The 17,217-nt window shown below is 44.5% G+C and overlaps 1 protein-coding gene across 3 annotated transcripts in view; it reads left to right on the top strand.

The window, feature by feature from the left end:
- Positions 1-17,217, top strand: part of CSNK1G1 (casein kinase 1 gamma 1) — a 71,771-nt gene that overhangs the window by 31,668 nt on the left and 22,886 nt on the right. For all 3 annotated transcript variants that reach the window (XM_075713685.1, XM_075713686.1, XM_075713687.1), the window contains exon 5: positions 12,120-12,271. In XM_075713685.1, the coding sequence (XP_075569800.1) occupies positions 12,120-12,271 (152 nt within the window). The remainder of the gene's footprint in view (positions 1-12,119; positions 12,272-17,217) is intronic.

The following is a 17,217-nucleotide window of genomic DNA, read 5'->3' as shown; positions in this document are numbered from 1 at the left end:
TGCTGAAGGTTTTAAGGTACTCAGCACCTTAAAGAGAAACATTTGAGCTGTGCCAGGGAGGTTCGACGCAAGTGAAGGTCTGGTATGTAGGGCTGCACGCCTCCCAGGCCAGCTATTAAATGTGTTTGGAGTTTGCATTTCTGAGCTGTGCCCTGCCTGCTATTCAAAAACCTTCTCCCATCTCTAAAAGATAAGCCATAGACTCTGCCCCTGAATCTGTAGTGGATCCAGCTGTGCCAGAAGAACTTTTCTGCAAGCTCTGCCCTGGCTGGAGACTTGCAGTTTTGTAACAATTTTTCTGTCCGAAAGTGGCAGTTTCTTCCTTCAGAACTCTGTTCCTACCTGCTTGTACTCAGCTATCTTAAGGTGAAACAAAGACATGATATCTGAAGGTAGTATCTTATTTAGTGTCTGTGAACTTCTGTTTTGCAGGAGGTTCTCCTGTAATAGGGGATGGGAGGTTTTCCTTCAGGCTGGAAGGACTGTGTGGGTAACATTTTCCTGCCAATCTCTCGACTTGTTGTAGAGAGCTTATACACATTTGACTCTCAGCATCCATCACTTACTAGTTTGATGCTATTACAGGAGCAAATGTCCATCTCGTGACTTTTAATCAGTCCTCCTGTTGGGTCCTGCACTGATGCTAAAGCAGCTTTGATGGCAGCACAAAACATTCCTGCTATCAAGCCACCCTCCCAGTAGGACCAGCATGAGTGTTTGTGGGGCTGAGCTGCACCCACAGCTTTGCAAGCAGGTCTCAGCGCCGATGGGGGATGGCATGTAGGGTTGTGCTGCCAGAAATGCTGCCAGGATTGTCCCACCATGGTCTGGCATGCAGAAGCTGGACAGCTTCAGCTGCCTGAGCATCATCTCACTCCTGAGCACCCAAAGCAGGGACTGCTACCCTTGTGTCTGATACCATTGTCTGCTTTATCTGGCTAAATTGGACCAGTCTGATCTGTCATCCAAGACCCAAATGCCATTGGATCAACGACGAATACTGCCTGTACATGCCAGTTTTGCCTTATGTCGCTGTGCAGTCCTGGCTAGAACGACTCCTGGTCACTGCATAGAGACGTGGGTTGCAGCTGAGCTGTAATTCAAGCTGTCAAATTCCCTCTGCATTATCATTATGGTATTTTCACTGTATTTTGCAGCTGCCCAGGACACCGTAAGCTTAAAGTGTCACTTAACTCGTGCTATAGATTTTTGGCATGTGGATGGGGAGGAAGTAGGGAGTCGGTAAGAGCTCTGCCTCCAGCCAACAGTCTCCAATGGAGATGAGCTGATGAAGGGCAGGGGCCAGCTGGGACTTGGTGTGATCAAATCAAAATGTTTCTCTGGACAGCTGAGGAGCGATTCAGCAGAAGTCTTTTATTATTGCTGCTTTCTTAGCATTTTTCATCTGCCAAGAAATAGCCTTTTCCTTGGCAGTGCTTCTGGAGTTAAATTTGTGTGCTGCTGAGCACTCTCTTGCAACCAAGAAGTTCTGTTGTTGATTTTTCTTAAGCTTCCTGTAGATGATACCTGTAAAGTAATTAACATGCATAACTTGTTCTCAAAGGAAAAAAAGCAATCACAGAGTATACCCTTAGTCATCTCAACTTCTCTGTTACCTGGTTAAAACGTAGAAGCCAAAACCTGCTCTTTAATTCCCTTTCAGCAGGCAGAGCTGACCCAATGCAAGAACTGCACAGCCAAGGAAAACTGAACAGGAAACAGTTTCTCTTTGGTATTAACCAGCAAAACCAAGTTGGCCATCACAGGTGTGATCTGGCTTTGCACTGACCAGCAAAACTCACCCAGCGCAGTGACCTGCAGTGTAGCATAAGCAGGAGGCCATGTCTTTCTTGCTAGATCCATCACGCAGGAGCCATGATCCCAGCTGCGAAGGCTACCAATGGCGCCTGGCTGGTTGAGCAGTGTGGAGCCAATGGGCGGAGCAACGTACGCCTTCAAACTGTGAAGCCAAGCTTGGAGGTAGAAAAGCAGCCTGGGGAGCTGTTTCACGATGTGGCTGTATTTTAATTACACAAGAGCTTTTGGGGCAAATTTATTGCCTTCAGTAGACTGCTATAACCCCTCACTTAACCCTCACAAAGTTAAAACTGCTGCAGCACAACTTCTCACGCCTTTCAGCAAAAACACAGGCTCTGCTGAGTGCACAAAGAAACCCAGAAAGCAAAGCAGGAATAATGATGTGAAACAAAACCTTTTGATATTTTCTTTCACCCTTGTCCTTGTATTGCAGGTATGTGGGAAAAAGGTAGATAATTAAGCTAGAACTTAAGCTAGAACTTTTTGGCATTGTTTAAAATAACTGCTCTAAAATTATATACTGTTTTGATCCTTCTCTTCAGGTGTTGTCTTACATGCCAGCTGCCATCGTCACTGGAACAAGAGATTGTTGCAAAGGCTATATTGTTATAAAGTCCAACAGTAAAGTGGAGATTTGAGTTCAGTCATTTCCCTTGAGCCCTAGAAATGTGAATTCAGCCTCACAAAACTTGCCAAAAAAGCAATTTATTGTGTTGTGCTTTTTTCTTTTGTCTTTGTCAAGAATTGAAACAATTTCACTTGACTGTAGTTTACTTGCTACAGCTAAAAAACTGCATGTGAATGGGTGTTTCTGGGTAAATTTCCCAGATTTTGAAAGTTTTCCTGCAGCTTAGCCTTTCCAGCTAGGGCTGATTCTCCTCCCAATCTTTTTTTATTTTTATGAATACAAATGTGAACATACTCTTGGTACCCTCTCTGAAACTGCTTTCTTTGTGTATGTGAAGAGTTGTTTAATAGAGTCAAGCCATGGTATCAGGAAACCAGCTTGTACAACTCAAGGAAAATTAAATGTCACCCCGTTTTAATAACACAATGATTGTGAAAATTGTTTTTCTGCAACTGAAATAAAAATCAAATCATTTGGAATTTTACCAGCAGCAAGAACAAATATGTTCTTCCTTCTGTTCTTCCTATGTCTGTTTTTCTTCTGTTCCTTTTCCCATACCTTCTTTTTTGTAGATTCAAATACTAACAAGCTACTCAAAACACAGAAAGGATTCAATACATCCTGCATATCCTGAGAAGATGCACGAAATATGCTGGGTTTCTGGACTGAAGCTGGGGTCTTGGAGTCTGTGTGGAAGCCATGCTTTACTTGCAAACTCAGAGATAAGAGTAGCTCTGACTACTCATGGCTTGTATACAACTGTTGTACAGTTGTGTGCCAAGTGTCATCTTTTCTCATTAAAAGCTCAGCTTGCTCTGTGGTCATCAGGGGAGAACGTATTGATCCAACTTACGATGTTCTCCCTTGCTTTATTTCTAAGTACCTCTTGGGTTTAGAGAGTGTTTCAGCTGTGCCTCTTCCATGTCCAAGGGCAGGGGAAGCACCTTGCTCTGCCTCTCCTCCATCTCGGCAGCAGCTCTGATGGGCTTAGGCAGAAAATCCTGCCACAGCTACTCCTGCTGGGCAGTGATGCTGGAGCATTTAGCATTTGCTAGAAGGGAGATGATTCATTGCCCAACCGAAACAGGAAAAAGATGTTGTGAAAAGCTGGCAGTGTAGAGCCGAGTGTCTGGCAGCAGTTGGAGCAAACAGAGCAGGAGGATGTTCACGGGGAGCATGAATAAGAGGAGCTTATAATGATGCTGTGAAAGGGCTGCTGAGGTGCCATCTGGAATAGGGTGAACAGTTATGGAGGAGATATCTGGAATAAATGGGGCTGGGAGCAGAGCAAGCCAGCACAACAGCCAGTCAAGGTTTGAGGAGTTAGCTACTGTGACAGCCCTCTCTGCTGCTTTCCTTGCTGGGCTTTGGGCAAGGGAGAGGAACAGCTGGGACTGGTGCCTGCTAAGCGATGCTCTGCTGAGTGCCCCTTCTCCCAGAGGAGCCAAAGCCAACAGTGACTCAGCTGCGTCCCAGGCAGCATTGTTGGGAAGCAGGCAGGAGACAGTGGGATGCTGGCCAGATGCTCTGGACAGGTCCAGTTGTTCTTCATCCTGTTCAGATGAGTGAGAGAGAACTAAAGGTAAATCATGGGCTCTGAAAACAGAGTATCAAAGCTCAGGAGAGCAAGGAAATTATCCAGGAGCTTTGCAGTCATAAGGTGGGCTGAAAACACTCATGATTCCCGAGCAGGTTGGTCATCTCTGTGATCTCTGTCAGAGCAGTGGGAAGGGAGCTGCTGCAGTGCCTACCCATCTTCTGACTGCAGTCACCACTGAGTCACAGTGGTGCTCTAGCCCCACTTCTGTATGTTGATGTTTTTGTGTGTCTGTTGGATCAGCTTACTATTTTTAGGTTGTTTCGCTAATCTGATGCCAGTTCAAGGTTTGTAAAGTCTTGGAGCAATTGGCAATACTGTGGCAGACCCTGTGCCATCACTCCCTTTTCTACCTGCAGCGCAGCTGCAAGTGAGCTGGTGCTAGAGTCAGAAATTTAATTTTCTGCTCATTTTCCTTTGTATCTCAACTGCTGCGTGTTTTCTTATAACAAAGAGAAAATATTCTCCATCACCCAAAATCAGTCACAAACGGTGTTCCCCAGGGCTCAGTTTTGGGGCCAGTCTTGTTTAATATCTTTATCAACGATCTGGATGAGGGAATTGAGTGCACCCTCAGTACGTTTGCAGATGACACCAAATTGGGTGGGAGTGTCGATCTGCTGGAGGGTAGGATGGCCCTGCAGAGGGATCTGGACAGGCTGGACCAATGGGCCAAGGCCAACTGTATGAGGTTCAACAAGGCCAAGTGCCGGGTCCTGCACTTCAGTCACAACAACCCCATGCAACGCTACAGGCTTGGGGAAGAGTGGCTGGAAAGCTGCCTGGCCAAAAAGGACCTGGGGGTGTTGGTTGACAGACGGCTGAACAAGAGCCAGCAGTGTGCCCAGGTGGCCAAGAAGGCCAACAGCATCCTGGCTTGTATCAGGAATGGTGTGGCCAGCAGGAGCAGGGAGGTGATTGTCCCCCTGTACCTGGCACACCTTGAATACTGTGTTCGTTTTTGGGCCCCTCAGTACAAGAAAGACACTGAGGTGCTGAAGCATGTCCAGAGAAGGGCAATGAAGCTGGTGAAGGGTCTGGAGAGCAAGTCTTATGAGGAGCAGGTGAGGGAACGGGGATTGTTTAGCCTGGAGAAGAGGAGGCTGAGGGGAGACCTTATCACTCTCTACAACTACCTGAAAAGAGGTTGTAGTGAGGTGGGTGTTGGGCTCTTCTCCCAAGTAGCTAGAGATAGGACAAGAGGAAATGGGCTCAAGCTGTGCCAGGGGAAGTTCAGAGTTGATATTAGGAAAAATTTCTTCACGGAAAGGGTAGTCAAGCATTGGAACAGGCTGCCCAGAGAGGTGGTGGAGTCACCATCCCTGGAAGTGTTCAAAAAACAGGTAGACGTGGCACTTTGGGACATGGTTTAGTAGGCATGGTGGTGTTGAGTTGATGGTTAGACTGATGATCTTAGAGATCCTTTCCAACCTTAGTGATTCCTAGTTTTTACTTTCATTAAAAAGTAATCCAACCACCAAGCCAGGAAACATGAAATTATTACTCTACCCTTAATTGGTTTAGTGGTGGACTTGGTGATCTTAAAGGTCTTTTCCAACCTAAACGATTCTATGTTTCTGTTCTATGATTCTGTCTCTGTCCTTCCCCAAATTCGTCCAGTTATGGTTGAAGGTGAAGGGCTATGCTGAAAAGCTATTGCAGTCCTGCTTTGAAATAAGACATCTCTGAAACATATACAATCAAATATTTGAAAGACATTTAGGCTAACTTTATTCCAAGTAACAAGCCAATCTTAACTTCTCCTCCCTTTTTCTGTTTTTGAAGCAGGTTATTCAGAAACCTGAAGGTCAGAATGAGGCTTTGTAATTCCAGCTCATAGAGGTAACCTGTTGACCAAGGTATTATGGTAGTTTTAAACTCACTATCATGGGGCATGTTTTAAGAGGTTAAAAGATGAGTTCTTGGCCCAGTCAACACTGATAGCAAAGCTTCTGTTTCAGCCAGAATTTTATTCTGATTTGAAAATTAAGAGAAGGGTAGATCCTCATTAGTGTAATCAGCTTAAATGGGTTGACTACTCCAAAGCAATTTGTTTAATTTGTTTGGAACATGTTTAATTTTAGCTATAGATGTTCAGCTCTTGCACAGTTGCTATTTATGCTGTTTAGTGTGTAATTTTGTGTTCTGTGATTTGTAAAAATAAACTTTCTGCTCTGAATGAGAATTTTGTGACAATCTACGTCCCATTCATCAGTGCCACTTTAAAATCATGCAGAAGTTTTTGTGCACTAATGCTGTCATGTCTCTGCATCCATTTCTATGAAGAATAGTTCTTGATGCTCACATAGCGTGTTTTTGCATCGAGCATCAGCCATTCATTTGATGTTGGATTGCTCTCTGCCCCCTCTATCTTTGGGTATCTAATTTGGGGTTCCTCAGGCGTGTCTCCCCTCTGCAGTAGAACTCAGCTTTGAAGCCTGCATGAGGAGAGGTTATGAAATTCTTCCTTAATTATTATTCTTGAAATTTAAGACATGAGCTTCTCTTTATTTGGCCACACCACATCTAAGGGCAGTGGAAACCAATTTCCTATGGGAGAAAAAAAAATTGGTGATTCAGAAGCTACCAGTATTGTTTACTTTCCACAAGTTGCGGTTGTCTCCTGGCAATTTGATGTATGGGGGACTTGGCTTTTGCACTTCCGCTGATGTAGGTGCCACTTGCTACCTCATCTCTTCTTGGGTGTATTGTGGGCTGCTGTCGTGGTTTAGCCCCAGCCAGCAACTAAGCACCACGCAGCCGCTCGCTCACTCCCCCTACCCCGATGGGATGGGGGAGAGAATCGGAGGAGTAACAGTGAGACACACTCCTGGGTTGAGATAAGAACAGTTTAAAAATTGAAATAAAGTAAAATGGTAATGATAATAATAACAATATAATAATGATAATAACAATAATAATATACAACGCAAGTGATGCACAATGCAATTGCTCATCACCCACCGACCGATACCCAGACAGTTCCCAAGCAGCGATCGCTGCTCCCCGGCCAACCCCCCCCAGTTTATATACTGAGCATGACGTCATATGGTATGGAATAGCCCTTTGGTCAGTTTGGATCAACTATTCTGGCTGTGCCCCCTCCCAGTTTCTTGTGCACCTGGCAGAGCATGGGAAGCTGAAAAGTCCTTGACTAGCATAAGCAGTACTCAGCAACAACTAAAAACATCAGCGTGTTATCAGCATTCTTCTCCTACTAAATCCAAAGCACAGCACTATGCCTGCTACTAGGAAGAAAATTAACTCTATCCCAGCCAAAACCAGGACAGCTGCTTGCTGTTGCATGCAGTTTATTCATGGCCTCTCATGATGCTGATATACAGAGCATAAGTACATATTCTCTGCTGCAGCAGATGGTTTCTGCTTTCCGTGCCTTCCACGTGGGGCAGATGCTGCAAAATCAGATTTCCCTTGGGCATAACCTTTGATTGGCATCTGTCTGCCAGTCGCCATTTCATAACCGGTCCTGGAAATGGCTTTGGACTGTCTGTATGACTTGTACATCTGATGCCTGGACTAACGTGGCTTGTTGGAATATGCTGGATGTCTGACGAGTTATTAAGGCCATTAGTCGTGCTATAAAGCATGTGACAGCAAGACAGCACTACTTGAATGAGCCAGGATGCTTGATCTTGAGATGGAAATTCGCTGAAAGGTGTAGTTCCCTGGTGTTAATCCAGATCAAATGAAGCTCTCTCCAAGAGCAGTTGTCCCGCTGTTTGTCACTGTTCCCATTCTTGCATTCAAGCTCAAACACCAAGCTTTTTTGGGGGTTGATCCAACTTATTCCTCGGCCATGTGAGCGCAGGGAGGCAGTGGGAATGGGTGAGAGTAGACTGAGGATGGGACGATCCCTTTTGGTGGCAGCCCACAGGAGCAGTTTTAGCATCTTGGAAAACCTGAGGCCAGAGTCGTGTGGCTGCACAGCACCATAGTGGAAGCAAAGTCTGAGTTTTCAGCTTTGATGTCTGCATTTGCTCTCATTCCAGCCATGATGCTTTAATCTCCAAAATGTTATGCTAGGATTTTGCTGTGCTCAGCTTGAATTTTTTCCAAGACATCGCACTGCTGAAATAGCAGAATTTGCCTGTGGATTCCAGTGCAGTGATCAGTCTGTGTTTATTGGGGTGGTAAACTTTCCACGAGAGCAAGGGTGGAGCGGGGCCATTTACATACAGTAAGGCCAAATCACTCAGCAGCAAGACTGAAGCCATTAAGCAAATTCAGATGATTTCTGCTTGCAGCAGCCTCCACAGTAATAGGCTGCTTTTTCTCCAAAGCGGAACCTGCACATGTCGTGCCTGGATTTTCTTGCCTTAATATGTTGGTCATGTTTAATGCCATAGAGAAATTCCTTGTTTAGATGTTGTTCTGTACATCAACTGCATTAAACTGATCATGGTTTGTATTTCAAGTGTTGAGTTGTACATTTGAATCCTCAAGAGGAGACCTCTGCTCTGCCCATGGCTTTTCATTCTGCACTCTTTGAAGCCAGAACTGTTCATCTAGGACAGACTTCACAGCACCAGGACTTACTTTGACCTTTTCAGTCCTCTGCTGACACAATTGCTTGCCATTAAAAACCTCAAGTTCGACTGCCTGGACAAAAGATAATTCTTCCTCAATCACTCTCTTTTGTTGATGATGTCCTTCTTAAGTATTTACAGATCTACTGGTGATATTTGTGGAGTTCATGTGGTTCATCACAGCAATGGACTCAGTGGGTCCAGGACACATTCCTTGTTGCTGAAATAGAGCCAAACTACATCCTGAATTGTGTGGATGGGCTGTGATTAAATACAATTTTATGCAGATTTTTTTAGGCTGCTCCTTTTACTGTTCATAAGAAGAAGGGGTCCAGAGATGCCTGTATCTCAAGTTTGCAGAGAAGCACCCTGAAACCATCTGCCTGCTTGGATCCTGCAGGCATCAAGCCTTAATATTTGCATCAAGCTTACAACTTCTCTTTTGAGCTTTGCCCCTTCCTAAAATGATGCTAAATGTTGACTTGTGTTTGAGTGAGCTGAGGGTGCATTACCCTGTGTCCCTCATAACTTTATTTCAGTAACCAGTGTGGAGCTGAGGAGCCCTGGCTTGAGCTGGGAGGCTCTGAAGGGCTTGTCAGCAATGCTCCTTTGGGTCTAGGATATGTGAGTGATGCGGCCTGGGTCTGAAAATGAGATATATGTTCCAGCATTTTTATTCTAGTAAAGCTAAGAGGTAAGCTGCAGAGCTGGCAGCATTGCTGCTGAAAAACCTCAGAGAAAAATTGAACCCTAAAAATATACCTGAAACTAATAATGTCTTCTGTAGGCTGGCACTTAGGATGCTTTTTTTAATATTCTTTGCTGTGAAGCTGTAGACCTTCACCTTGCAGGAGCTCCCACCTAGAGCAGAGCCTTCCTGAGGTTTAAAGCTGAGAATGATACTCCAAGCTCATGGGGTACTCTTGGCTTGTAAGGGTGTGAGTGGGTAAAGCCAACTCAAGGGGTTAGGACCCCAAAGAGCACTAAATAGTTGTGTTGCTTCCTTTCCTACATGAAATCCCCATCTTTTGAGTCTTGCTGCAATTTATCTTCCTGGTTCTTACATCCAGTAGGAATTTAATTTTAATTGCAATGCTCTCTCTTTACCAAGTAATGCTGTAAATTTAATCCTTTGTCCTTGCTCTGGGAATGGGATTCTTTGCCTTCCTTAAGAGCCTTTCTGCAATTTTACTCTCCCGTACACCTTAATTAGCACACTCCTAATCTGAGTGGTTTCCTTCCTGATTTGCACTTTTCAAGACTGTTATCCTGATACAGAAATTGTGGTAGAAGTACTCACTGTATGTATATCTTGAATTTATAATGGTCTCAAGTTTTAAACTTTCCATAGAATATTCTGGGTTTCTAGTCTATTGTTCTCTATTCTTCTTCTATTATTCTTTAAAAATTAGAGATTATGATCTTGGTATTAGAGGTAACATAGGTAAGTTCTCATCAGATTTTACTGAAAACTCAATGGCTCACCATGAGTTACTTCAAGAGCTATTGCAATTATTCAAGCCCACAGCACTAAGCTGATGGCATTAAATTATCATTCATGTTGGTTTGGGGATATTTGAAAATGTTTTAGAGCTGCCTGGATCACATCCCATCATTGTTCGACTTTCTGAATTGCTTCTATATCAAACCATCCTGTTTTCTTAGAGGACTTAATTGCTGTTAATGCTTCCTAAAACATGAGGCTCTGTTAGGAGCAGTAGCCCCCCAAGACCGGGTTGGGTAAATGTTTTACATAGGACATAAAACTCCAGTTAGACTGGAAATTCCTGCAATACTCTGTAGTATCTCATTAATGCATCCTGATGACTGATACCTAATATGATTCCCCAAGCATGTGAGTTAACGAGATTAAAACCATCCTACGGTAATCTTTGTCAAGCTGCATTTTGTTCTTTTTGAGTAATACATGGGAGCATAAGTTCTGTAATATTTAAGCTTTAGTAATCACAGCACAGTATTTATTGTGTTGTTGGCAAGTTGTTGAGTGCCGTTGGGCAGATTAATGAGGCTTTCCTAAATCTGTAGTAGGACTTAAAGTTATTATGTTGCTGACACGCTCCAGCCTTAGCGTTTCCTTGTTTTACTGCCTTGACCTGTGGTGGGCTAGGCTGCCTGAGCATGCCACAGAGCAGATACAAAACCTTGCAGCTACACATGCAATTTAATTCTGGTGTCTGACAATTAGTGAGGGTTTTTTGCTATAATTTTTTAATACTGATCCCTTACATAAATATAGGTGTATATGTGCATTTAGTTAAAACATGCTGTAAAATTTATAATCACTGTCTGTTGAGGTCCCATGCTATATAATTTATGGACCTCTGTGCAACTTTGTGAAAACAGACTGCGTGTATAGTAGTGCTCCCCATACTGAGCCTTTACACTGAATAGCAGGACATCATACCTTCATGTATTTAAGCAAAGATGTTTTGACATAGGACAAAACCCTGTATTTCAAAACAAAAACCCTTCCATTGTGGTTTGGAACTGCTTATGAGATGTAGACTGGAAATATTTTTTTTTTAAAAAAAGTGTTACACAGCTTGATATTGATGCTGGGATGCTGAACGCCTGCGCTAGATGCTGATTAGAAGAATTTGCAGTTAGCCCTGCACTGAATTCCTCCCTGTATGGGCTGGTCTGATTTTTCTTTTTGACTAAAAGGTAATTCAAGGAGCTCTGTGCAGCTCAGTGAGTGTTCAGACACCAAGGCTGTTTTTTTCCCTTTTCTTCTGGTGCCTTTCAGAAAGCTAATCCACGCAAAAAGCCACTGTCAGCTGAGTATAAATATTGCATACTCTTGCTGAGAAATCTGTTGCTGATCTGTTAGGTGGGAAGGGTAGGCTCTGGCTCCTACCAGTTGGGTGTTGAGAGTTTTGTGTGCGACTTAACGGCAAAATGGTTTGCACATATGCTTAATGACTATGATTGCTTATTTTTACATGGTGATGGGTCAAAATTTAAATCTTTGCTCTTTTTTAAAGGAAAACTTTTTTTTCCCCCTTTCTTGTGAGTATAAGAAGAGTAAACTTTGTGTAAGGTTGTGCTGAAAAACAATGGCTATGTATTATCTTCATTGAAAAAGCAGCTCTTTTTTGGACATGCCTCATTTTCTGCAAGGGCTATCATCTTCCTAGTTGCTCAGACGAGTGTCAGCCCATGTTTGGGGTTGTAATCTGCCTGGTGTTTACTGCAACGTAGGGAACTCTGTGTCTTGTTCCATAAGTCCAAGCATTTAAGCTGCCAAAGCTAGACACTTTCATGTGGTTGTGTTACTGCTTTGAAATCCATTTGTTCAAGGCTGTAGCTGAGCAAAGCCTGCACTGATTTGGCCTTCGGTTCATTCACAGTGCATGCTGAAACTTATTTGCTTGCTGGGCAATATCAAACAGAAAGGACACTCAAGAGGTAAAAATAAAGGCTCTGCCCAGCAAAACATTTACACACAGGAGGAAGGGTGTTAATGTTGTCCCATTGACTGATTTCAATTCTTTTCATATTCTTCCAGCTGAAGGGCTTCCCCAGGTGTATTACTTCGGACCATGTGGAAAGTACAACGCCATGGTACTAGAGCTGCTTGGTCCTAGCTTGGAAGATTTATTTGACCTCTGTGACAGGACGTTCACTTTGAAGACGGTATTAATGATAGCCATCCAGCTGGTGAGTAACAGCAGGGAGGGCTCTGCCCAGCAGTCTCCACGATGCTGACTCGTGTTTATGTCAGTCCTGGGTTAGCTGAAGGATGGGGTTGGTACAGTGCGAGGTTCAGGTGTGTCTGTCAGTTGGAGAGAGAATCTCCTTCCATTGTGGAATCACAGAATGGTTTAGGTTGGAAGGAACCTTCAAAGATCTAGTCCAACTGCCCTGCCATGGGCAGGGACATCTTTCACTAGGTAAGTTTGCTCAAAGCCCTGTCCAACCTGACCTCGAACACTTCCAGTCATGGGACATCCATAACGTCTCTGGGCAACCTCTTCCACCACCCTCATTGTGAAGAATTTCTCCCTTATGTCCAATCTAAACCTACCCTCTTTCAGTTTAAAAACATTGCCCCTTGTCCTGTCCCTACAGGCCTTGGTAAAAAGCTCTCCACTTTTCCTATAAAACAAGGCTCTTCGGGTTTGAGAAAAACTCTTGCTTACAAAAGGAAGGTCAAATTATGCTTATGAGCAAACTTGCTTCTTGCTTAGCAGAACCAATGAAGCTGGATTCCTGTGGACTTGTGTCCTGTGTCCCCTACATGCCCCTGCCCCAGCATCTACCCCAGCTCCCTCCCTCTGTTTGGACGTCCCCCAGAATATCTCATTTCTTACCCACTCCCATGGACACAGGGTGCACAGCACCCTCCCACGCTCCTACCAGTTTTACTGGTTTGGTGCTACCAGGCTGCTCATAGACTGAAACCTCTCAGAGCAATGGGAGCTGAGCTCTCCTTAGCCAAAATACCAGCATTTGAGGTCTCTGCCTTGGTCAAATTTGGTCAAAATTGGTCAATGGGTTTAAATGACTAACAGTTGGAAAATAATAGATATATGGGCAGGATCACAGAGCCTCTAATTTGCCTGAAAAGGAAAGGAAACCAAGCAGAAAGTGGTAGCTTTGATTTGTGTTTGTGTTAAAAGTGGGCAACGTGAAAACTGAACATACTAAACATAGTGAATGAGCTTCCACAAGTTGGTAGGGCCAATCAGTTATCATTTTAATTCGGCTTTCTGGTTTTCAACCTGTGGTCTGCAGGTATCCAAGTGGCACAGCAGAGGTGGGACTGTGTATTCACATTAACAGATCTGTGGATAGAAGTGTTGAAGGAAAGAGAAGATGATAAGGGAGTGATGAACATAATCCTTTCTAAATAAACTGAAGCTTGCAACTGCAGAATCTTAAATGGAAAACTGAGGTTACATGCAGAAGTTTGAACAGCGCCTGCCTCGTATTGGGTTTGTGAAGTTGTCCTCCTATGGCTGAGCAGTCTAGTTTTCTTGGCTTTGAGTGTTCCTTCATCAGTGGAAAACCAATTTATAGTATTGTTTTTCATTAAATCAAGTGGCATCAGATGGCAAAGCCTTGGATATAGCCTGTACGACCTTTTGGTTGTAAAGATGTAACATGTAAAGATGTAAATTTATTCCCATGAGACTGCTGGGGAAATCAAGGTTGTCACAGCAGTGTCCATCTGCCTTTTGCCAAGCCCTAGGGTTGCAGATTCGCTCTGTACTTGGATGGTCTTCACTGGCGTCGTCTCCTGACCTTGTGACCTCAACCAGCCTGCCAATTCATCTAGACACTGGTACCAGTTTGAAAAACAGTGCTTAGGGTGATGCAGGGGGACACCAAAAGCAGTCACAAATGGAGGAGATGATGTTCTCCAAAAGGAGCAGGCAGTGCTGCTCCTTTTTCCATGGGGAGATGTTTTAAGACCTTTCCAGTCTTCTCAGGAAGATTACATGGGTTACGACTTTGGAGCATATGCATTTAAGGATACAGATTTAGCATCTTCAGGTGTGCCCCATGTCCTTCCCTGTGAGGTTTCCTGGGAGAAGGGCTCACCTGGCCCTTGGAGTCATGTTTTCTGAAGGGGCTGGCACTTACTGCTCAACTGGAATGAAAACCCTTTGCTCCAGCCACAAGCCTTTGGGGGAAATTGTCTTGGATTTGTCTTAGTTCCTAACACTAAATAATTGCAGTCACTGTAACACTCTCCAGTGTCAGAGACACGTCAGAGAAGGGAAGCTGGACTGTCAAATTCAGTAGGTTCACCTCCATAAATTATGTTTTGCTTTTGCTTTTGACCAGCCAAGCCTGCCTAAGCTGCTGTAATTCTAACTGCAGGCCTGAGGAGACATAAAACTTCACTGTCAGAATCCAGTGCATTGCATGAGCAGTGTTTCTCTCCTCTGATGTTTGACATGCCTGTTAACAAAGCCTAATATCCAGGGAGACTTCCAAAAATGTGAATGGCCTGGTACCACCCAGACAGCAGAGAGGAACACCCTTCCCTGATGTAGGGAGTGAGGGACAACTCAGCACATTGCAGAAAACTGCTACTCTGATTTGGTTCTCATCAAAATGTCATCTTTTTTTTTTTTTTTTTTTTAAGCCCGGGAAGACCACCCAAAGGTAAAGCAGTACTACTTGTCTGGGAGGCCCCTCTGCAGTACGGAGCTTGGGGAGCTCCCAGGAATTGACCCCGATGCTGGGAGTCACCCTTGCGTTGCCTCTCCTGCCTCCTTCATCCCCTCTGGAGACAGAGGAAGGAGAGGTCTGCTGTGGATGTTTTTGCACACGTTGGAGCAGCAGCACTGGCAGCCAGGGTGCCCTGAGCTAGTGGTATATTAAGTGTTCACCCCTTTGTTCCCTAGATCTTTCTCCCCTCACTTGCATGTAATGGTCCCCATGTCTTTAGGAGCGTCCAGTCCCTTCTCTGCTGTTTGCATGGTTCCTTGCCCTTGGGTGCCACAGGCTGAGCCCAATAGCAGCCAGCTGCTGCTTTCAAGGTCCCATTTAGCTACCTTCTCCACACCTCTCCCTCCTTAAGCTTGACTGCTGCTGCAGCACATCTCCAACACATCTACACATGTGCTGCATGCTAAAACTAAGCAGGAACTTTGAATGCAGTATGGTGGCACTTGATCTCCTTTTTTTGTGTCCGGTGGTCAATTTTTAACCAGAGACATCCCTGAAAGGTGTTTTTTAATAAGCATACGTGCTTGGCTGGTCTTACTTAGCTTGACAGGTAGCAGCATCTCAGGACTGGGGTGGATCCTTTAACTCTACAGATGTTAGAAGAAAGAAAAGCCCTCTAGGAGAAACAAATATATCATCATTGTTTTAAGGAGTGTCACTTGTGATTATGGGAGAATCTAAACATTTACATCAAGACAACTCCTGGCTGAGGGAGCTAGAGACTGGACAATAATGAGTCTTCAAGAAGGACAGCCTGTTTTGGAATCTTTTCAGATGAGGTGACACAGTAGGAAGGTCTGCCTCAGCAAGGGGATGAGCCACACAGCCCTCAGGTTTGTCACTAGGCTTGCATGTTCTTCTGGTAAGCGTGCATTGTGTTCAGAGCTGTGGCAGCAGCTTATCAAACACAGTTTCAGTCGAATCAGAAATGCTCTTGGTCTAATGCACCGTTTCATACATCTTGGTGAAAACCTGCACTGAAGGAGTTCTCCATTTTTCTTTCCCAGTGGAAGTTTTCCAGCTCAGTTACTGTTGTAGCTTGTGTGTCTCTGATGCTTCACGTTGCTCTAAGAGCATCAAACTGGAACTGCTTCCTCCATCATCCGCGTGCAGCTGAATAGATCAAGTGGTTGTCATTCCTGAACAAAGCAAAGCTTGTAAATTAAAAACATGCTCACTAACATGAGTCCCTAAAGCCCGTAAATCAGAAGTCATCTTAGGGCTTAGTGGAGCTGACTCAGTGGCTGGGCTGGGCGAGGATGTTTTGTATTCTGGCTTCAGTTATTCACTCTTGGCCAGGTCCAACGTGTGCAATGCTCATTGACAACTCAGTTTTGTCAGGAGTAAATGTTATTTTCACCCTTGCTTTAAGTGCTTGTTGTCAGAGACAAGGCCTGTTGTGCCAGGCACTGTGCAAATACTTCTGGCTGTGATCGGGACCAAGTCATAGTGAAGTTTTTTACTCGTGAACATCAAAATCGTCTTGTATAAGACACACCAAAAGAGCCTTTAAACAGGAAGAATTTTTAATCTGTGCTGATCTGTTCTAAATTCAAGCAGGTGATGTGTGGAATAAGGGCTCAGATTTATCAGGAGGGCCTAAAGATGGGATTGCAAGCAAGATCAGATCTTCAAGAGTTACCTTTTTGGGGAAAGAGGGTTTGTTATGCTTGCTTCCTTGACAGGAGAAAGGAAAATAAAAGCATGGGTTTCTTTGGCATCTGATTAAATGTCACAAATATCCTCTCATTCCTGAGCCGCAGTGCAGGGGTCCTGCTGTGTGCCAGAGGATGCTCTCCTTCCCAGGGATTTCTCCGACATCCGAAATGGAGATTTCTGGCTCTAAAGATGGACTGAGCTGGCCGTGGCCATGGAAATCCTGCTTTAATTTGCAAGCAGAGTCTCCCATCCACCCCTAGTGTTCCTGTGCCCTATGATAAAATGCCATAGTCTGTTCTTATTACTGTTAAAATAACAGAGCAGATGTTAACACTGCTTCGCAGTCACTGTTTTTCCAGTGTAAAAGCAATTCCAACAGTTTGTCCCAGCTCCTTGCAGTGGTTTCTCTGTCTGTAGAAGAATTAATGCACAGACGTTAGAGCCTGTAGTTCAAATAAAAGCAGTGGGCACCATGTCTCTGCATCCAGTGCGTGTCTGGAGTGGGAACTCCACTCCTTCTTTAGCTCTGTGATGGGTCTGAGGCCAAGGTCACACTGCAGCAGCACTGCTCGTTTATTCTTGGGCAGCAAGCCTGGAAGGGCGATGCAGCGCAGATAGTCACCAGCTCCCCATCACTAGCAGCCACAAGCAGGGTGAGTGTCTTGTCAGGGTGAATAAAGCATGGAGGCTACTCTGGGAAACATCCTTCTGACGTGGAGAGCATCTTTCAGCCATCATTGGCTGTGCGCAGCTCTCTGGCAGCA

The sequence above is a fragment of the Pelecanus crispus genome, chromosome 7 (genome assembly GCF_030463565.1).
Source record: "Pelecanus crispus isolate bPelCri1 chromosome 7, bPelCri1.pri, whole genome shotgun sequence".
NCBI classification, from domain to species: Eukaryota; Metazoa; Chordata; class Aves; order Pelecaniformes; family Pelecanidae; genus Pelecanus; species Pelecanus crispus.
This window is presented reverse-complemented; position numbering and strand designations above follow the sequence as displayed.